Here is a 23,194-nt window from a genome sequence, read left to right on the forward strand (position 1 = left end):
ATATATGAAAACAAACTTTGTTATAAATAGAAACAGAAATTGACAGAAACACAACTATCATGGAAGATGTTGTGTTTTGGAGATTAATTAGACAATAATTTATAGAAACATTCACATGATCATATTCTAGCTACCCATCTCCCTTTCAAAAATAAGTAAAAGGCTGTACTTTATTTTTTTTAATTAAAAAAATTTTTTTTAACCTTTATTTATTTTTGAGACAGAGAGAGACAGAGCATGAATGGGGGAGGGTCAGAGAGAGAGGGAGACACAGAATCTGAAGCAGGCTCCAGGCTCTGAGCCATCAGCCCAGAGCCCGATGCGGGGCTTGAACTCACAGAACGCAAGATCGTGACGTGAGTTGAAGTCGGACGCTTAACCGACTGAGCCACCCAGGCGCCCCAAGGCTGTACTTTAGAAGATTATTGAAAAATGCTTTTGATTATAAATGTGTATATGAATATTGCATAGCCATTGTCATCATAGTTTGAAAGAATTTAATTCAATGTTCAATGAAATGGTCAGAATGAAAAGCATAGATGGAAAATATCAATTTATTTTCTAAGATATATTAAAATATTTCTAGCTTTAGAATGTTAGGTGATTTCATTGATATCTTCATGCATCTTTTGTATTTCCCAAAATGTCTACAATATGGAAAAAATATTCAAATGATAATACAGCATAGGAGAGCCCTATAACTTTGAGAATTGCACAAACTTTGATATTTCTGGAGTTAAGAATAAGTTTAGAAAATGGGCAGGAGATGAGACTGTAAAGATAATTAAGAATCTCAAGAAAAATTGAGTGAAGTTTTAATAAACTTCTTTGAGATTTCTGTGAGAAATCTCTAAGAATTCTAAGCTTAGAAATACTGATCAGGTATGTACTTTCAAAAACTTCTCAGGCTGTACAGTGTAGATTTTTTAAGGTAAAATAAACCAGAAAACCAGGCTACAGTAGTAATAATAGTTAAATTTTATTGGGTGCCTACTATGTGCCAGAGACCATGTGTTGATGACTTTATATAGTCTAGCTCATATCATCTTTGCAACAGCTCTCTCAGGTGAGAAACTTTATCATCACCCATCTACATGTGACGAAACAGAGGCTAAAGAACTTGCTGAAGATCACTTAGTTCCTAAGTGGTGGAATCAGTATCCCATCTCAGATACTCTAAAACCAGTTCTTGGGCTCTCCCTCGCTAAGCTATAGGTGATGCCTTTCAAAGAGAAATGTGGCAGGCAGAAGGCAACAGAACAGAAAGAGACAATGGATGGGTCCAAGATATTAATTAACATCTCTGCTTGAGCGATTAGATTTTGAGTAGGAGCTTAAGGAGGGAAGGGAGTTAAGAACAATCCAGGAAAGACAGGTAATTGAAAGCTATATACATGATTTAAAAGTTACTTATATTCCCTAGAGAAAACAGGAAATTCATTTTTTTAATTTGCAATGAATTTTTGTGTCTTCTCATTATTTGAATGTTGAAATGCAATGAAGCAGAAATAGTTTAGTTCTGATGCATAATGAGAGTAGTATAGAGTGCAGATCATGTATGCCACACACTTTGTGATTTTTTTAATGTTTATTTATTTTTTTTATTTTGAGAGAGAGAGAGAGAGAGAGAGAGAGAATGTGTGCACAAGTGCAAGGGTGCATGATCAGGGGAGGGGCAGAGAGAGAGACAGGGAGAGAGAGAATCCCAAGCAGGCTCTGTGCTCTGAGGGAGAGCCCCACTCTGGGGTTGATCCCAGGAACCATGAAATCATGACCTGAGCTGAAATCAAGAGTTGGATGCTTAACCAACTGAGCCATCCAGGTGCCCCACTTTGTGATATTGAACAAAAATTTCTTTTACTGTCCTGATGGAACCCACATTTCTTTACCTGCATATGGGGAGAAAGAGCTACATTGCCTACACAGGGATTTGCTGTTATCTATTCTCATTTCGTCTAGAGCTTTTTAGATTTGTAATAATAAGGGTACATATTGAGAATTTCATTCTAATAGTAAAAAAGAAAGATGTACAATAAGGTAACTGTTCAAATTTATAAATTTTCTGCATTCATAATTAGCTTTAACGCCAAACCGTACCTTCCAGCAAAAGCCCATCTATTTTCACTACCTTTCACTTGTGAGATTATACATTCTTAAGATATTTGGTCCTTATTATTGCTAATGATTTTGGTATTTATAGTTTAAATTTTTGATATAGCATTTCCCATATGAAATGCATGAAGTTAATCTGTGCCAACAAATATTTTCATATTTATAAGGCTTTTCTGTACACAAAACAAAACAAACACAGTATTACTATCGTGAACTCATTGGGAAATGACATTTTCTGAAGACCTATCCTATTTAGAAAACTAGTAAGCACTAAAATTTACTTCTTGGTGTTCTTAGTACCAAGGGACATACAATATTTGGCTTATCTCAGAAGTCATATTTTCCAAAAGTTTAGGCTTCACTAATAATTATCAAAACTGTTTCAAGTTTTGAAGGACTGACTCCATTATGAAGGTTACCTTGCTATTACTATTGTTCAAACTGGTCCTTTAAAAATTTTTCAAATCTTATGTTCCCTGTTATAGTATTACAACAGTGAGAAAAAAAATGGTAATAGGCATTGTTGCAACCTAAATGCATTTCAGTTGTGTGGAAAATAATTAACAGTTGAGCTCTGGTAAAAATGACATAGAATCGATTTAGCACTATGAATATATGCCTATAAAATAGTCACTATCTGGTAAATAACAATTGGAATTTTTTTGTGCTTTAGAGAATTAAAGGCATCCAATAATTGCATGAGTTCAGTTTGGCTGCTCAGAGCATGTTCTCCAAGTTAATCTCCTTGGTGAAAGCCGTGGGGTCTAAAATCCCCTCATCCGCTTTGCCTTTTCCAAGGCTGTTCCAGTAAGGATCTACGTGATACCTCTCCATTCTACGCCTTTTTTGGTCTTTAGTGTTTTATTTCTATTACCCATGGGAAGTCTTACCATTCTCACAGGTAATAATGATTGTGTCCTTATTCTGGGTGTTAAATTCCTTCTAAGTGTGTTTATGCTGTTTCACAACATAATCTTTGTATCCTTTCATCTGGTAGTGCAACATCAGCCAGCTTCTGATTTCTATTTGCTACAGCAACCAGTCCAGCTGACTGGTGTGGCTGGCCATGCACGCTTGGTTGCACAAGACTGTTCTTGATGAATGTCTAGTCACTCTCAAGCTGCTGAACCCACTCTGAAAAGTTTTAGAGTGGGTCCAGGTGATGTAAGTGTGCTTGTGTGAAAGGAGAGGAGGTACAGAAATGGTCTGTTCCAGGACCATCTTCCCAATCCCCTCCACAGCAAAGAGTACTCCTATTCAATGTCCCAAGGATTTGTATAGCATAGTCAGTTCGAACGAATTTAGCCTTTAGGGCTTTAATAATTTTGAGCCATGTATCTCTTACTCAATTCTACCTTAGTGCTTAACTTGTAGTACCAATTTACTGACAGTGTGGTGACCTACCAAGTTATCTGTGATATTTCCCCCAATTTTGTACTTTGTATATTCTCTTCTTTATTACACGGTGTTTTTACCTTGCGGATGCCCTCAAAATATTTTAAAATCGAGCTTACTATCATCAAACAGAAACTCAAATGAGTTCAAGGCTGGAGAAACCCACATTAAGCATGAAAGTCTGCAGCTGGGACTGAGCAAACTCACCGGCACAAAAACGCATGCGCCCTTCCTTTTATTTACACCCTTTCTTTCTCTTAGGATCTGAACCAGGTGAGAAGCCGGTAAGTGGGGCGTGGGCAGATAGCCCCGCACGCTGAGCGCAGTAAGGAAAACGCGCCACACTTGAGGAGCCGTGGGTACAGTTCCTTTTCTTCTCCGGTTGCGAGTGCTGGGGGCGTCCGCCGCAGGTGCCTCCCGAGCTCCCTGCCCCGGGCGCAGCCGCCGCTGCCGTCCGCTCCCCACCCTCTCGGCGCCGCCGCAGTGCGCGGAGCAGGGCTGGTGCTCTCCGCCCGTGGCCCGGAGGGGCGCGCTCGGGGCCAGCGCCGCTCGCTCCGCATCCCTCTCCTCCAGGCTCCTGGAGCACTCCCATCGCCGTCTGCAGTCCCAGGCCCCGCCATGGGGAATGTGCCATCAGCGGTGAAGCACTGCCTCAGCTACCAGCAGCTTCTCCGGGAGCATCTCTGGATCGGGGATTCAGTGGCTGGGGCACTTGACCCTGCGCAGGTACTACCTCGCGGCCCAGGGTGTCCCCACCCTTTTGCACACTGCCAGCTGATCTTTGTCCCTGTTATGTAGCCACCGCACCCTAGGGCCCTTCCAGCAGCGGTTCCGTTTTGTTAGGCCTCACCTCTTAAAAGATTCCCCATCATCTCTGTGCTGTGAACATGTAGACCCGCCTCTATAGCTCAGATCCAGCAAAATCCCTACCTGTGGCCTTCTCCTGGTCCCCCAAAAGAAACTGTTTCTTTTCTGTTTTTCCCCTTGGAGGGGACCCATTATATAATCTTATCTGCAGGCATTCCTCCAGGGACAGTGCCTTTGTTTTCACTTCCTTTCCTGTACTGTGGAACAAAGAGGACACATGTGTCAAAATTGTGGTAGAAAAAGGAATGAAGCCAACATACAAGGCTAGGATAAAATGGTAGAATGAAATTATCTGTCGTACCGGTAATTATCCCCCAATTTATGCTTGAACACACTTGAATAAGCTTGAAAAAAACATTGTAAATAACAGCAATTTCAAACCAAAATTTATTTCTATGTGATTCCTGAATACCTATTTTGAGACAACAGGCAACTTAATAGTATCCACATGTTTGCAGCCTAATAATGCACTCTCAAATGGCAGGTGAAAAAGAAATATATATTTGCTTTTCCTTTAAAAGAGGTCAAAATGTAAAATTTTGCAAGTAGTGACATTGATCATTGTTTATATGAAAAACCATGGACAAAGGAAGGAACAATATAATGGTTTAGCTCTTTTTTGTTTGGCTGAATGCAAAATGTTTATTCCTGGTTCATCTTGTAAACAGAATAATAACTTGGGTTAATTATTTTAGTAGGTAAACATTTTACTATCTGGCTTTAAATCAACTATTCTAATACTGGGTATCCCTTTTCCTGTAGTTTTACATTTAGTGTATTCTCCATTTAGTGTATCCTTATGTGAAATTGTAATCTTGTTTCTATAAATCAGAATTCAGCATTTGTGGATTCCTTCAAAATCAATCAGAAGATACATTGCTTCTGATTACTTAAAAGATGGCCACAGTCATCCGGTTCAAAGCCTGTTGCTGAGAATTCACAAAAGAGAAAGTTATTCTTCTTGTATGTTTACATGTCTATTTAATTTTTCTGCATTCTAATTTGATTTTTATCTATTGTAACTGTTAACTTTCATATTCAGTCTGTTATATAATAAGGAATCCTTAATTTTTATTCCCTGACTCTGAGACTTTACATGACTTTTGTTGCTATGTTAACATTGTATTTGTCTCCCTTACATTCTAATTTTGTGGGGGCAATGTTGGAGGCTAGGCTGCTACCTGCGCATGTCTACTTTGCCCTGTTAATATGTGGAAACAGGTAATTGAAAATGACTAGCAGTATGAAAAACAGCTATATGCTCTCTAAATATTGCCCTTTTATCCCCTGACTGCTTTGCCTGGGGAACTCCTACTCATTTTTCAAACACAGCTTAAATGTCGCTTCCTTTGACCAACTCTTTGCCCTGTCTACGGTTGAAGCCCCATTTCTGTGCTCTCATGGCACTTCATGTATAATTATGTTTTAGTCCCAATCTTGTTGAATTGTAATTTTTAAATCTTATTTGAACTCACAGCACCATTGACACCTGGTACCTGACACCTGACACTTCACTCATTGCAATTGATCTCCTCCCTTGGCATCTGTTTAACAACACCTGTAACTGCTTTAAGGCCTACCTCTGTGGTTCCTAAATCTGGAACCAGCCTGACTTAGTGGCCTCTACCAGTCTGGGAAATGATCAGTTCCTCATGACTTCTTACCACACTCAAAGTTTCAGTTACTATTTATATTGTGTGTGTGTGTGTGTGTGTGTGTGTGTGTGTGTGTGTGTATATAGTGTATTTATTTATCCAGATTTATTTCCCCATCTCCCTCTTAGACTCCAGTCCTCACGTTCAACTGCTCATTTGACCTCATCATTTTCAAATTGGAAAAGGAAGTCAGACTCAGCATTTCCAAAACTAGATTTGTGTTATCCCTCCCTAATCTCCAGAACTTCTCCAGTATTTCCTAAGAACCCCATTACAGTTCATTCCTTTCTATAAACCACAAACCAAGAGCTCTTTATTTTCATTTCCTACATCCAAAGTATCACTAAGTCCTGCAATTTTATGTCTTGACTTTCTCTCAAATCCATCTATATTTTTCCAACTTTACTGCTGCTACCAATTTTAAAATGGCATTATCTCTCGTGGACTATTAACGAGTGAGGTTTCTTCAATCCACTGTTTGTATGGCTAGTTGGGAGACGTTCTCTACTTCAAATAGAATCCTGCTGTTCCCCCATTTTACAGCCTTCTATGAATGTCCATTACTATTAGGAATGAATACCACAACTTTTAAAGTGTCTCGGAAGCTTCAAATGGTATTTTCTTTGCATCTCTTTGCAACACCATCTGGACGTATTCTTTTGTTCTTGCCACAGTGGCCTTCTTTGAATTCTTAATGTTTCTTCTGGAACCACGATCTTTGATCCTTCTCTCTTCTGCTGGGAAGATTCTTTTCAGCGAATTAAGTTCTCTTCACCCTTCAGATCTTCACTCAAATATTGTGTTCCCATGAAATCTTGCCAAGACTCTTAAGATAGGCAACCCTTGCTATCCTATATTGCTTAGTGCACAATTCATCATATATAATATGAATTATATATTTATTTCTGTGATTATTTGATGTTTAGTTCCCTACGAGATTCAAAGCATCATAAAAGTAAGGGAAACATATACCATTCTCAGCAAGTAACAGAATGGTTAGTTTTTAATGGCCAGTAAATACTTCTTGAATGAACAAATGAATGGATGTTTTTCATATGCTTATGCGGACCATGAAATACTTGTTAGCACTTGCCAGGTCAATGATGGATACATCACAGTTCAATGATAAATATTAGTTAAATGAATGCTAATGTTAGGAGAATGAATACTTGGTGACAATACAGTTTGCTCTTAGTGATAGAAGACGGATATTACTCTGTTTGGGTCTTACCTCTTCATCTCATAGGGCTACTCAGGTTTGATGGGGAGGAGACTTGAAAATGGATTCTGGGGTTTGTGCAGAGACAGCAGAATGCTTAATCATTTGTTCACCATAAAATCTGGCAGACAGAATGATGAGCAGGGCCCCTGTGATTTGAAACAATTTGATAACAGTTGGGACACATAGAATGTTGTGTTTTGAAAGAATCCTGCGCTAGGCAATAGAAGATTGGAAACCTAGATCTTTTTCTGCTACCAAGTCATTCTGTGATTTTGGGTAGGTGATATCCTGGCTAGATCTTAAAATTTCCATTTACACATGAGTGGTAATAATGTATCCCTGATAAATTATTAGGATTAAAAATAAATATTGAGTGTGTGTATGTGTAAGTATACATACATCGGAAGTTTCACAATTTATTATCAATTACAAAATGGGTCATTGTAAATGAAAGGCTTACTGTACCACAGCTCCACTAATTAAATTCTTTGAGTTTCTAATATTTTGCTAATGGCGCTGGTTTTACAGAAGACTTTCAATAGATGAGGCTGTTAAAATAGATCATTCTATGGTTCAAGGTATCTCTTAAGGCCTGTTTGATTTCCTATGTGTGTCTCTTAAAATGGGTATGAATAAACTGGCTTAATTGGTATGTTTCAAGGTTTTGATTCAATGTGATCAAATCAAATGTAACCTGGGAAAGCAATTCCTTTTTGATTTCCAAGTGCTACACAAGCAGTATCTAAATTTCTTCTTATTTATTTATTTTTTGAAAGTTTATTTATTTTGAGAGAGAGAGCGTGTCAGAGTCAGGCGTGGTGGGGCAGAGAGAGAAGGAGGGAGAGAGCATCCCAAGAAGCTCTGCAGTGTCAGTGCAGAGCCCGATGCAGGGCTCGAACTCCCAAAGGGTGAGATCATGACCTGCGCTGACGTCAGACCCTTAACACTGAGCCACCCAGGTGCCTCAGTTTCTTCATATGTTAATAACCCATGTGACAATAAAATTCTGAACAATCTAAATTCTAATTCAAATGATTTTAAATGTATTAGATGCATAAAAGCAAAATTGTAGATTATGTGACATTAACTTTATAGTTATTGTACATCATATCCTGATTCCTTTAAGTTACATTGGCTCTCTGCAAAAATTGTGATTCAGAGAAAGGATTTGGTGTTCAAATTTCTCTAGAATTTTAAACTGAATATATTTCTGTTTAAATTTAATCAGAGGATAATGTGACTGCATGCTTTTTAGTTTGCATCTATGCAGTTGTTAGCACATTTACTAAATATCTTAGGACTAGGGAGGAATTTTCAGAAGAGAAAAAAGTACCATTTCACTTTTTTTTTATTTGTCTCAAGTGTTTTTTTTCCCTCTTTTTTCCCCTTTCATTTTGACTCCTTCTCCCTTTTTCTCCTCTTATAGCTTCTTTTGAAATTACCTATTATTATTAATTTTCCCCCTGCAATAGCTTGTTAATTATATACTGTTTTTACTATACTCTTAGCAGCTATCTATAAGATACCAACACACATCCTGGGATTATTAAATTTTTTTTTTATGTTTGAGAGAGAGGGAGAGACAGAGCGTGAGCAGGGGAGGAGCAGAGAGAGAGAGGGAGACACAGAGTCCGAAGCAGGCTCCAGGCTCTGAGCTTTCAGCACAGAGCCCAATGTGGGGCTTGAACCCACAAACGGTGAGCTCATGAGTTGAGGTCGTATGCTCAGCCGACTGAGCCACCCAGGTGCCCCAATACAGTATTATTAACTATAGTTGCTATGCTTACATTAGATTCACAGAACTTACTTATAGCTGGATATTTGTATAGAGTAACAACTTAAAGTTCAAAAAGAAAAAAGGAATAAAAAGATGATCGGATGCTTCAGGAAAAAATAATACTTTATGGAAAAATAGACTATTCTAATGGTTTTCACTATAAATAAAAATTATGAAAGATTTTATTTTTGAGACAGAGAGAAACAGCATGAACAGGGGAGGGTCAGAGAGAGAGGGAGACACAGAATCCGAAGCAGGCTCCAGGCTCTGTGCTGACAGCACAGAGCCCGACGTGGGGCTCGAACTCACGGACCGTGAGATCTGAGCTGAAGTCGGCCACTTAACCGACTGAGCCACCCAGGCGCCCCTGAAAGATTTTAAAAGAAGAAAATTATGCTCAACTTCAGTATCTGGCTTTAGAAGAACAATATACTACTTACTTATGTGTGACATAGTTCAGTGAAATTTTTGAATAAATCAATGAATGATTATATGGATAATCCCTTTATAATATTTTGTCTCTATTGATATGTTTATCTCAAATCTTTGATTTTATGGGCGTGAGGTTTGTAAACATACTTTTGTCATGAACCTTTTAATCCTTTGCATTGCATTATTTCTGTTTCATTCTTTTTGTCAATTCTTAAGCCTTTCTGGAAATCCACGTATTTTATTAGTTCATTTGAAAAGTATTTTGTAGGTTTGTTGATCCTCTTGTCTACATGTATATGTTTGTATCTTTGTGCATATGTATGATGCGCCAAAAACTAATTTCTATTTCTTGAAAAAAAAAGTCTACTTCTGTGTTTTTGAATTAACATTTTCATTTTCCTTATTTGAATGTTTAGCTCATGTTAGTCTTTTTCAAAACATGTGAAGTGTCTTAAGGCACTCTCATTTCTCTATCATTTTGCTTTAAATGTCTCTTATAAGCTGCTTACCTGATAGTCTGTACCTTTCAGTAAGTGACTTTCTGTGACTGTTGATGTGTTTTTCCTGTCTGCCACGTCTGCCAGCCTCACCACTTTATAGTTTTTATCTCTGAGGCTGTTTATACTTTTTAGTATTATTACTTGATATTTAAATCAGTATGATTGTTTGGAACAAAATATGTACTTCACAGAGTGAACTCGTTCATCTTTAGCAAAAGTCTGTTTCATTATTACACCATGGCTCCTTGCATAGCACGTTACCAGGTATATGGCCATTCTCAAGACTGTTTTTGTTAACATAAGATCTCTGACAGGTAGGTGAAAGTAGAGTCCAAAGACTTGTATTACTGATGAAGCCAAAGACCTTACTCATGGACACAGCAAAATTAGAAAGTTGAAAATACACAAATTTGTGACCAGAAGCTTATAAAGTGAATAGTCACAAGCAGTGACGAGCCCTTTGTATGGCCATGCGATTTAATGGCTCAGATGAAGTTAACTCAGTAAATTTCAGTGTAAGTCGAATAGTGGATGGCAGGTTCACCAGGACCTTGAACATGCTGCAGAACAATCTCAAAATGTGGGGATAAGGGAACAATAGAAAACTAAGTTCTCCTGGCTTTGGTAGATAAAGGATACAAGTCCTCAAACAGAGATGAAGGACAGTATAGCCCAATCACATGGATCTCAAAGGAGCAGGAGTTTTTATAGGAGTAAAAAAGTGCAACAATTTTCAGGAAGTAATAGAAACCAAAGATGCCATCCATACTTTTGGTCACTAGCAAGGTGTAGGAAACTAAGCAGTCTCTATGTGAGAGGGTTCTAGGTCTGATGCTTTCCACACTAGTGATCAAGGCTTCATTTGAGGCCATAAGATGATGGGAATGTTCAGTTCAGAGGTTATGAATATAGTGGAGTTTGTTATTACAGAGCTGTTTCCAGATGGAAAACTTATGAGGCTTGAGTCTTCACATAACGAGAAAGGCAGAGAACTATGTGGGGTTCTACAGAAGAAGTAGATGGTTGTTGGGAACAATTTTGGGGGGAATGACCCAAGAAACAGTATTGTAAAATAAAGTGGGTCATCACGTGTTTGATCCTCAACAGTCTTTTGATGGATGTGGTTCTCTTTGGGTATCTTGGCATCTGTCAGGACCTGGATTTATTGCATTTTGAGAGAGTCCTCATCTCTCGAGCATGGAGACTGCACATCTTGGAGTCCCCTTTAGTTTGAATTGACTTACATGTGGTTTTGAAAAAAAACAAAAACAAAAACCTTTTTGTCAAGGTTGTTCACATGTTGATTCCTGAAGGGAAATGCCTGGCTGGTGAATGAATGCTGAGATCAAGAACAGAAACCCTGATGGTTGTGGCTTGGTCTCTGTACCATTGGGAAGGATGCTCCTATGGATACTTCATTCCATACATCCCACGTCCAAGATGCAGCTTTTATATATATTTCTCATATATTTTTAATTAAGATACAATATTTTGTATGAGTTCTATATTCAGAACGCTTTTTAATTTATATAGCTACTACTGTGGAGTATTCAATATGTACTAGGTACTAACTGCTTTGCGTACAATAACTCCTTTAATCCTTCCAACAATCCATTTTATGAACTGAATAATTAGGATGCAGGAGGGTAAAATAAGTTGTTCGTGGTCCACAGCTAGTGAATAGCAGAGCTGGGAATTGAATTCAGGCAGCTGTGGTTGCAGAGCCCCTGATTTTTCCTCCTATATCAGTGTTTCCTAAGCTTTTCTGGTGATAGGAGTCACCTGAGGTGTTTATCAAATGTCCCAGAAATTCTGATTCCGCAGCTCTGAGGTGGAGCCACACCATAACTGTTTTTACATTCTTTTGTTGTTATTGTTGATGTTGGTTTATTTTTGCAAATACTGTGCTGGGTGAGGCTGCCACCGCTGTATTGCTGCATTTGCTTTCAGAGGGTCTGCTGTCATATCATGTTTTCTCTGGTCTATCTTTCCAGAGCTCCTGGCTCCTGTCCATGAAAGACTCCTATGAGTTTCAACTTCCCTTCTGCCCTCTTTGAGGTTGAGACTAGAGTTCTGCCTGGAATAGAATTGCATTGGATACAAAAGGAAAAACAACTTGGTTTCCAATAAATTTCCTGTTCCCTTCAATCTCCAATACTTTCTGTCCTTGGATTTCTGTTGGCTCCTGTATTTCTTGCTTTCTCTTATTCCAGCTGGCTTTCACATCCTTCCCTCCCCCCACTCTGTGTTCTTGTTTTTTTCATTAGCTGTGAGCTCCTCCAAGTCTTCTGGCTTTCTTTATGCTTATTCACTCTGTGCTGTAACTTTCCCTGACCCTTTCTTCTCTCCTTGACTATCCCTTTCCAAGTTTAGCTTTTATTTTTGTTTCTTTTTAGTTTTCCTAATCAACTAAGGGGCTAGACTGTGCAGCACTGTAACTTTATGGGTCACTTTCATGTAGCAGATCATATTAAAGGAGATAAAGCAAAGTCCTATATTTGGGGAATATTGTTTTTAACAGTAATTCTGATTTGAAAGTGATCGTCCAGCCTGCTTAAAGCCCTAATAATAAAAGCAACATGCAGAATTCTGGTTTCCTCCCGCAGGTCTCTCTATTGTTAGTCTAAGTGGGAGATGCAGATTGGCTTCTGCACAGGTGAGCAGACTTTATTCTCTGGAAGTATTTTGTTGGGTCAAGGCTACATTTAAAAGTTAAGGATATAGAAATGCCTTAAGTACGATGTGCACTCTTTATTTGTCTATGTCGCTGCCTTGGGCGTCCAGATTATCTTACTGTGCTGATGGATATAAATATGTATTTTAAATTCTTGATGGACAATTACTTGGGGATGCTTTAATGAGATCACCTAGGACATTTCTGAACATTGGCATATTTTGAACAATATAGAACCTAATGGTAATTAGCAGTAAGAAGGAGTTGTCTTTAAATTGCCAGAAATTTGCTATCTTCCCCTTTGGATGATATTTTCTGAGTAATCAGAATTCATTCCTGAGTGAACACTCAGGTGTTGTTGCATTTATTCCACATCTGCCCATGTTGATGGGGACATTTTTGTATTTTCTTCAGAAAATAATACTGGCTGGCATATCCTGTTCCCAAAACATTCATTCTAAAATCAGACTTTATATAAAGAGACTTTTGTGTGAAGATAACTTAGAACATTATTCAAGTTTATAGATATTTATATTTTTAAACCTTTTTCATATAGTTTATAGGAAAGCCTAGTAATAATGTAATGGAAAGCCCACTAGTAGAAAGGCTCTCTGAAAAATATAAAGTATAAACAAAACTATTGTTTCTACACAGTGATGAAGGGACCAGAGCTGTGAGTTCTGAACATGATTTTGATGAGAGAAGCCGGTATTTCCTTCCCTGATTCAGAGAGAGGAAGGGCTGTGCTCTGGTTCTCTGATGCTGGCAAGGTGGTTAGGACCATGGTGGGCAGGAAGGGGAAGTAGAACCACTAGAGCTTCTGTCCCAAGGGCACTATTCAGGCCACATTTTCATTTTTCATTGCTATCTTCTTCTGAAAGCTCATTTCTTCATCCTGCTTTTTATTTGAATCACTCCTTTTCCTGCATTCCTTTCTTACAACTCAGTTAAAAACACAAGCCTGTAAATATGTTCTAATGCAGCACAGGGGGAGTCAGTGATGATGATAATAGTCTTTGTGTTGGAGGTAGATGGAAGGTCAAATGGGATTCAGATAGATGGAAGAACTTCCTGGTCAGAATAAGATGGTTGAAAATATACTGGCAGAATTAATATCATTAATTCATGGAGAGTTATTCATTAAGGTATGAATAGTGATGTGTGTGAATGTATACATATCAACCTGTATCTGTACCATCTATCTTATCTATTGTCTCTTATAGGAAAAAAATAATTGACAGGCCCCTAATCTTGAAAATCTACTTATTAATTTTTTTTTCATGTTTGATTTGAAAATGGTTGCTCACCTTTGCAAGTGGTGACTCTTTTGAGTGTTTGGCTTGTGTCTCTTGCCTCTCTTTCTGCCAGACCCAATTTCTGTATAGTACTTAGTGGACTCATGTTTGTTTTCCTCATTGAAGTAGAGTTCCCTACCAAATATGTTTGAAATGATTAAAATATCTAGGCATTAAACATGTAATATTTTTTTAGTGCTAGAGTGAGATCTTCTCAAGAGATGAAGCTATGTTTTATTTACCTTTCTGTTATTCAGGAGATCTAAATACTCAGATCCTTTAAAAATGTCTATAGACCAAAATAGTTTCTATACGTTAAATACAGCAAATATCCATAATACAAACTTCAGCTGCTTTCAGCCAAATTAACTGACCTTCTGATGGGCAAGAGTATGTGTTTAATTATATAAAAGATGTTATTTTTGTAGACTAGAATTAGTAGTTTTAGTTCTGTATTTTCCATATTGGACTATAATGTGTATTTTTAAATCCAGGTGCTAAATTTGGAAGTTTTGAAAAACCTGTGTTTTCTCTCCTATCACTGTGAAGGTCAGAGAAAGTAGAATCTAGCTTTTCATTTACTTTCCATATCTGTTTTTACTGAGTTAATTCACACGGTGTACAATATGAATCTTCTCAGGATTCCATTTTATGGGAAAAGGAGTAGAAACATTGAGGGGTATAATGATACCCTTAGGGTGAAGCAGCTTCTCTATTGCAGTGCCTAAGCCATGGTCTCTGGTTTTGGATTCAATGTTTGGGCTGAATATCCCACTGATAGTAAGCGCATCAAATGTCACCTTAGGCTCGTTAACTTTCCAAGTCACGCTTCCTTGGATTTGTGAAGTACGGAAATGCAGATGGCAGGAAACTTCGACTACATAAAAACGCCTTTAATATAAGTTTCACTCTATGAAATCAGCATTTCATAAAGTCTTTTTGGTGAACTTTATTAACAAGCGAAGGGGTCTAGGAAGCTTGGCAAAAAAGGAGGCAGGAAACCCCAAAGAGAACATGTCTGTCAGACGTCTTTCCTTCTGGGGCTTCCTTCCAAATGTTTTTGGATCTTGAAGGAAGTGGAGTGGCTCTCTGCCACCACTTTCATACATCTGTAACCCACTGAGTGTACAGAGTCTGGCATTCACTTTTTAAATTCTTTCCTCAATCTGTATTTATTTCACTGTGAAATAGAAGCTGATCACATAGGTTAATGTTGAAGTCAAAATATGAATCTTATTTTACTTAGACACAATTTCTACTTTCTGAGAATTTTGATTTAAGGACTGAGAATTCTCAGATTTTTAAAACTGCCTATGGCACAGTTCAAACCTTACATTTTATAGAAAGCTGTGGACCTGGTCAAACATAAAAGCTTAGGGCAATTTGGAGTTCTGTTTGCCTAGGTTTTAGGGCTGTGTTTAAAAGAAATTTGCAAGACCTGTGGAGAAACAGATGTAGTTATTCAGACTTTCACTCATGAATGTCTGCTATCACTTAGTCCCTGTTCCCTTATGACAAGATTTTAATATTTAATATAATTCTGCTAAATGTATGCTCTAGAAAATATTGAAAGAAAAACTTGAGCTAAAGGAAATGGAACATAAGCCTGTGTAAATATTCATCTCTAGAGAGCTAGATCTCTTAAGTATCTATTTGCTTTTTGAAGAATATATACAGATACTGACCTTTTGGGGAGAAAAGAATAGTGATAACTTGTTAAATAGAATGCCAATCATTTCCCTTAATCAAAAAGTATGATTTAGGGTCAATAGTATTTTAGCATACCTGCTCTAGATTTGCAACTAACTTATTGAATGGAACAAATGGAAGAACACATGAGCTATAAAGTGCTACATTAACTGTTAATAGAGTATTATTGACAAGAGTTTGGGAATTTACACAACAATAATAATAGCAACCATTCGTACCACATACAGAACTTATGCCAATGACTTTGCTAAAGCCTTTACTTAACTTCTGAACTCATATTTGCACAAAGAAGATCCTGTTTTGCTTACTTTTAATGTGAGGAAAGGGAGGCTCATAGAGTTAATAAAAATCTCTGCGGGTCACATAACTTGTAGCAGTACTGGACTTGAACCTGTAACAGGTTCCAAAGCCAGAGTTTCTTATGCTACATCATGCCAGCATATGAAGACCAGTATTAAGCATATTAAGACCAGTAGGAACTTGAGTTACAAGAAAATTATTTTGTACTCATTTACTGTAACTTCTTTTTGTTTAACAGACTAGGTAATGTTCTAGATTAATCAATCACTTTAAGGAAGGAAACTGTACTTGGTTACAAATGACTTAGGATGATATAGCTTACCCTGCCTTATTCATTTTGAGACCCAATTTTGAAAATCTGAGGTAGATGAATGTGAATGAATCACTGTTATTTTAGGGAGAAGTTATTCAGACTCGTTAAAATGATGCCACTGTTCTTTGTTAAACTTTGACAACCCTTTTTCACTCTGTACCTCACATCAGCCCTTCTTTTTCCTCTGTACTCGGGTAAATGGTGTTATAGGATATTTCTGAGAAATAGATCCTTTCTTAGTTTCTTAATAAGTGCCTTAAACTTGGGACAGGTACAGTTGACTTAAAGTCATACCAAAAAGGTCAGATTTATACAAAAGGCATTGTATACATACCAAATATTATGTATGCAGACCTCACACACCTATTGAAAATTTCTGAGTAAGTTCTGTTGGAAAAAAAAATCTATTTCGTTCAACCATTGGCATCTTTATTCTTTGGTCTAAGTGGTCATCTAAACCACAGTGTGTAGAGTAAAACCACACTATAATACAATAAGTGAAATTAAAAAAAAAAAAACAACTCAATCCCCTAATATGTGCTAAAGTGCTATTGTGAGGTTAATAAAAACTTTATTAATAAGACCTGGGTTGTTGGAAGCATAGGAAACAAGAATTTTCTATTGGACACAAACAAATACAAATGTAAAGATAATGAAACAAATTGTATATAACTGATCACAGAATAAAAAAGATAATGGGGTGATAAAAAAAATAATGACAACGCAGTTCTAGCTCTACAATGTGTCCCTAAGAGAACTTCGGTATACTTCCATTTGAGAAATGAAGAGCTCAGGAACCAGTCATGTTGTGACTGGACATTTGAGTTGAATTTGCACCGTTAAAGATTGCACTTGTTTCAAGTGGCTTTTCTGTCCTCAATTTCTGCTCAGCAATTCTAAAACCCATGCTGAAGTGCAGAACGTGGGGTGGCCTGTGTCTGTATTTCATCATTTCTTCTTGCCACTGGGCGGACTTGGCTCCTTGGGAACATTGAGCTGTGATGCTGCGCCATCCATTTCTGAGGAAGCCATAAGCCCTATGACTTTTGATATGCCACTTGTTGTTTTACTAAAAAAGAAAAGCGAGAGAAGACCAGGAGCTTCTTTTTCAACTGTTGGAAAAGGAAAATAAAAATGATTGTTGTCATACATTTTGTAGGAAGTCCTGGTTAGCTAGTTTTGATGAAGCCACAGGTAAACCTTGGTATCAGATGAATTAATTACTCAAGCTACATGTAATAACTTTCTTCTGTTTCTGATTCATAATGTAGTTGGAGACCTAATCTGTTAAACCAACATGGATAGTAGAAAGTGAATGCCAAGAACTTTTTTAGAGAGTCTGGAATGATTAAAATGCTCTGGGACATGCTAGAATATAGATATGTCATTAATTCCCAGGAAGGAATCACCATGTGCAAAATTAAATTTGTGCCTAATCTTTAATGAACTGCACAATTCTCATATACTATAAAAACTACAAAAGCTGGAAATCAGAAAAACTGATCCTATTCTTAGATAGTTTTGATATTTGTATTTCAGTTGTGGCAGGGTATAATTAAATTTGGTCTATGGGGTGTGTGTTTTATTTTTCACAATTTGGCTTTAACATCCCCATCAACACATAAAATACTTTATTAGAACCCTAGTTTATAATTTGTTCATTATAATTAGCTAAACATTTGAATGTTTCCCAAGTATCAATACACTTTAGTTGCTCTAATTTTCATGAAGACAAACATAGCTCATGAGCTTGTTCCTGTGAATAGGTTTATCAATCACGGGCTTGTATATCTACTCACTGAAAATCATCCCATCCATGTCCAAACGTGTTTGCGAGTGTATGAATGTACGTCCCCATGTATGTAGGTTTAAGGCTATGGATGTATGTAAGTTCATATTTATTAATATTGGGTAACTTGTGGTATATTAAAACTTTGATTTTTTTTTTTAATTAGAACACTCTAGGGAGGATGGAAATGATGAGCTGGGCAAAGAGAATTAAGGACCTGGAGCAATTAAGAATATTGTATTTGAGATTGATATAAGAAGAACTGGGAGAAGCCACTTAAAAAGTGGGCATCTGGGAGAAGGCGTCAAATAGGATAGAATCTCCTATAGTATCTGCTTGTTTACCCTGCCTACCTTGTAGTTGATTTCTTGGCTTATTCTACTGATATGTTTGAGTATCCTTGGGATTTCAGGATATTATTTGAAACTTTGAAATGACTACCATAAGTTATTGAATCTGTTGTATCACTTTGGACAGTAGGATATACTCTTGCTACATCAAACCTGTGTAAATCAGGCCATTGATGTTCCAACTGTTTCCCTCCACAAGGACTAAAAAGATGCCCTAGAGGGCAGATGGCCTGGTGGTGGGGGGCAGCAAATCCTGAGGTCTTTCCTGAACAACTTTCTCCCATTCTCTCAAGCTGTTCAGCATAAAAATGACTGTGTGTGCGTGTGTGTGTTTCTTTTAGTGTGCTCTAATATACATAGATGCTATCATCATTGGTATTTTTAAATATCACTGAAAAATTTAAAGACAGGTAGAAAAATGTTTAAATATCTTGCACACTTTATAAAGAGAATTTATAGAATTGTTTGAGATTCTGGTGTTATGGTTTAAAATTTCATATATTACTCTGTCATATGCTGAAAAGACCGATTTGTAATGGTCCAGATAAGGGAAGATAAAGCATTTCCACTTAGACATTAAATAATGGTATTTGAAAGGAAGGGGTTAAGAAAGTGCTATTCAAACTATGGGCTTAGAATGGATATTAGTATAAAGATTGTGATTTTAATTTTTATCATTTTTACATTGGTAGAGGGATTTTATGGATTTTGTAGTTGATGGTGATGGGCTCTTAAGCATAATCATACAGATTTTCTTTTAAGTTATCTTAACTCTCAACTTGTGGTCCTTGGATCAATAGCATCACCATTATCTGTGAACTGGTTAGAAAGGCAAATTCATGGACCCAACCTGACCTAATGAATCATGATCTCTGGAGATGGTCCCACGAAACTGTCTTTAATAAGCTCCACAGGGGATTCACATGCACGTTAAAATTTGAGAAATACTGATCTAAAGGAATTGCCCATAACTAAAGGCCATTATGATCTATACAGGAAACAGCTGGAATGAGGAGGCTTGAAGTTTGTCTCAGTCTTCCAGGGACCTTATTTCTAAAAAAATATCTACATTAACTAAGATTGTAAAACAAGAAAGATCAAAGTCTTAAAAATTGTTTTCTAAGAATACAGTTTAATTATATGCAAGTTTATTAATATGAGAGTTTTGATGAATAACTTTAACAAAAATTGAATGCTATCAGTTTAGAATAAGCAGTTTGCTGGGGTATTTGCTTCCTGAATAAATTGAATAAATAATGCTGCTAAAGTGAACTAGTTACGTACAGAATAAAATTAAACTTTATTGAGCAACCTGATAAATTTTGTTAGAGATTAGGTTTTTAAATTGAAGCTTAGTTTGCTTAGCTAGGGGGCATAAAGACTAATTAGTCATTGCATGTAACCTGTTTGTTAATTGTTCCTCTGAGGGGAAATTGAAAATCAGCCACCATGGTTTATTTTTTAATGGAAAGTGAAAAAAAGAGAACATTGATTTATTGCCTAAAATGGCTGATAAAGTTTGCATCCAACTTTAGCAGAACTGTGCAATTTTTTTTTCTTTGTTTTGATGTTTCAGACTGCAGATGTTAGCTGTTTTTGTGAGGAAATAATGGTGTTAGCTATGAGTTTTCTTGGAAAGAAAGAGCTTAAAAGCTTTAGAGTCCTGGAATCACAGTCTGCACAGCCAGCTGAACATGGATGGAATGTTAGGTGAAGCCTTTGGGGAGTCATTCCACAGCAGCATCTGGAAGGAAACAATAAGTGACTGGAGGGTTTACTTTTCAGGCAAATGATTAAGAAGTGATTAAATGAAGGTGTTAGGATGTGAGGGAGGGAAGGAAGCACTGAAGGTGTATATATAATGTGGAACGGAGGGATTATGGAGAAGTCTTAACAGAATGAACCGTAGATCACAGCTGAAATTATAAAAAGCTGGAATTGGAATTTGGACAGAATAGCTTATAGGTATCACATGAAACAGAACATGAAATTCACATAATACAGAACATTCTGGAACATAATTTTTTTTTGAAATAGCAAGGGACAGTGATGATGTCTAGCTATTCAGAGCCACTGGAAATCATTTCTTAGAGTTGGAAAGACATCCTGCATTACACCTTTATAGTCTTACTCTGATTATATTGGCCCTACTTTAAAGTCCTAAGAAAGCTCTGGGATTTGTAAATAGAAATCCAAGTCTTTGATCAAGTGAGTGGTTTTGCTTTAGCAGTTTGATACTACCTTGTTCATAATACAGAATGACAGTCTTACTTTACATTGCTTTCTATAGATTTTTTTTTACTCTTCTTGTAAATGAGCATATCTTCCTGTCCATTTCTCTTCCTTACTATTTTCCACTCCAAACTGTGGATGAATGAATGAATTGTTGAACAAAGGAAGAAAGGAATATATAAAGCTATGTTTAGATGTGCAGGGGTTGGAAAAATCCCCCTGCCCTGGTTCTTTTGGCAGGTCTAGTAGTTAAATGAAAAAAAAATGTACAAAAGGGAAACCAACAAAAGCATGAGAAGCTCAAGGATAGCCAAGCAATTGAGGCTTAAGCACCATTCTTAACCAAGGAGAAGGGAAGTAGGGATCTGGGTCTTCAGAGGAAAAGGACAGTTCATAGGAAGATGGGAAGGGCAAAAGTTAAGTAAACAAGTTTGTCATGCCACACAGAGACAGTGGGACACAGAGAGGAATTTGAATATACAGCCTCTGTGGAGCTCCCCCCAGCTTACCACACCTAGCCTATAATTTTTATAGTTATCTTTTCTGATAGCTCTCTTCCTGGATCAGGCTCTGAATCTAAATTTTTAGAGGCAGTTAATAGGGAGGTGAAAAGCCCTTTCTCAGTCTTTTGGGCCTTGATTGTCTTAAGCTCCAAATAATCTACATGCCACAGTGGCACATTTTGGGAAGACTCATTCTGAACCCCTTCAGTCTCATGTGTAAAACTTCACCAAGAAGGTTCACTGTCCAGAAGTTGAGTTACAGATTGCTCCATCTCACTTGAGCAGTCTCTTAGTCCTGAGAATAGATGAGTTCATTTAAGCGCTTGTGTTTCCTTTCAGGAGGTGGTGATACAGGTGGACTCCCAAAGTTAGTTTTATGGTGTAATTGGGTATTTAATAAGAGACATTTTTATGGAAACAGAAGAAGAAAATGGTTGATAATGGGACAGACTATGATTCCAGTTTCTGAGTTCTGAAGCCAGGTAGTTGAGAAAATTTCTAGATGACTAGTTTGAAGCATCATCAGATGCCATGAGGGCTGGCAGAGACAATCTGATGGATATTCCTGATTGAATGTCTTTGGTGATCTAAGTGGTCACTGAGCAACCTGCATGAAAACTGTCCATATGTAAACTGTTGTGATTTCTCTGAAGTTCGTATCAAATTGTCCAACTCTAGCTTGCATGGTTTAGGGAAAAGGGAAATTTTAGTTCTCAGTGATTCCAAGTCAAAAGATAGGAGAAACTTGAAATGTAAATTTGGAGAGTTGTAGCCAAATAATGGAAAAAGTGGAAGAATTCAGAATCTAATCCAATTTATAGGTAGAAAACCAAATCTCAGAGACAATTACCAGCACCAGAATTTGATATCCACAAAGGTGTATTTTGCTCAAACATAGTTTTTGTCTCTACAATCATTCCATTTTTATTAAAGTAATTTACTTAAGTACATAGGAAGACTAATTTGTTCACAGGTTAAGTCTGGTTTTAATAAATTTGGCATGATTACTTATGCAATTGGAGCAAGAATGGTGATTGATCATATAGGCTCTTTTAAATATGCTTTGCTCAAACTTTTAAAAGTTTATTTTCAGAGAGAGAGAGAGAGGGAGGGAGGGAGGGGGGGGAGGGTTAGAGACAGAGAATTCCAAGCACTAACAGTGCAGAACCTGATGTGGGGCTTGAACCCAGGGACTGTGAGATCATGACCTGAGCTGAAATCAAGAGTTGAATGCTCACCCAACTGAGCTGCCCAGGCACCCCTGGAACTTTTTATAAAAAATCTCAGATTGAACTTTTAAAAGCCTCTCAAGGCAAGGAAATCAAGGCAGTGACTTGCCATTGTCTTCACCAGCAATACCTGTAGATTCAGGTTAATTATTCTCTTCTAAGGTTTTCCAAATATATTGAGGTTTCTATACCTGCCAGGAAGTGACTGTATTCACCTGGCAAGACTGCTAGGAACCTTGTAAGCAAGGTGCCAAACTGATTTTTCTAAGAGGTTTCATTAGCTCTATAACATAAACCTTAGTTCCTTAAAGCTATCTGGTCCTGAGTCTGTGCACATCATTCTCCAAATAGGATATTTCATTCAAAGCCTTGGTAATATAACTGATGTTTCCAATTGTGTCCTGTTGTTACAAGGACAACAGATTCTTATGGAACTTGGGCAAGTAAGTATTCTGCCATGAAACGAAGAAAACTCCCTGAGGGTTTCCAAATTCTTGAGGGTTCAGGTAGGGAGAAAAAGATAAACATTTCATTAATCTTTGCTTATAAGGATATATTCTGCTTAAAGTGCTCTCAGTCATAGCTTAGGAGGACAATTTTTCCGAGATCTGGAAAACTCATGAGTAAGGAACCAGTAATTTAAACAGAGTCAAAATTAAAGTCCTCTTCATCAGTTTATCAGTCCTATGTAGTCCATTCTTGTTGATTTTGATCTTTTGTTAGCAATGTTACAAAGCCATCAGTTTTTTTCCCCCATTGAAGTTCTATAATTGGTTACTTCAGTGGCATAATCTGCAAGTTATTAGAAAATGTATTCTAAGTTTACCTTTCAGAGGCAC

The 23,194-nt window shown here is 37.3% G+C and overlaps 1 protein-coding gene across 4 annotated transcripts in view; it reads left to right on the plus strand.

The window, feature by feature from the left end:
* Positions 1-3,746: 3,746 nt before the first annotated feature.
* Positions 3,747-23,194, plus strand: part of HMGCLL1 (3-hydroxymethyl-3-methylglutaryl-CoA lyase like 1) — a 189,056-nt gene continuing 169,608 nt past the window's right edge. For 2 of the 4 annotated variants that reach the window (XM_015070139.3, XM_015070140.3), the window contains exon 1: positions 3,750-4,233. In XM_015070139.3, coding sequence (XP_014925625.1) covers positions 4,126-4,233 — 108 coding nt within the window. In that variant the 5' untranslated portion in view covers positions 3,750-4,125. Of the gene's footprint in view, positions 4,234-23,194 lie in introns of all 4 variants that reach the window. The other 2 variants (XM_027057545.2, XM_053222664.1) reach the window with 2 other exon arrangements.

Source organism: Acinonyx jubatus, chromosome B2, assembly GCF_027475565.1.
Source record: "Acinonyx jubatus isolate Ajub_Pintada_27869175 chromosome B2, VMU_Ajub_asm_v1.0, whole genome shotgun sequence".
Lineage (NCBI taxonomy): Eukaryota > Metazoa > Chordata > Mammalia > Carnivora > Felidae > Acinonyx > Acinonyx jubatus.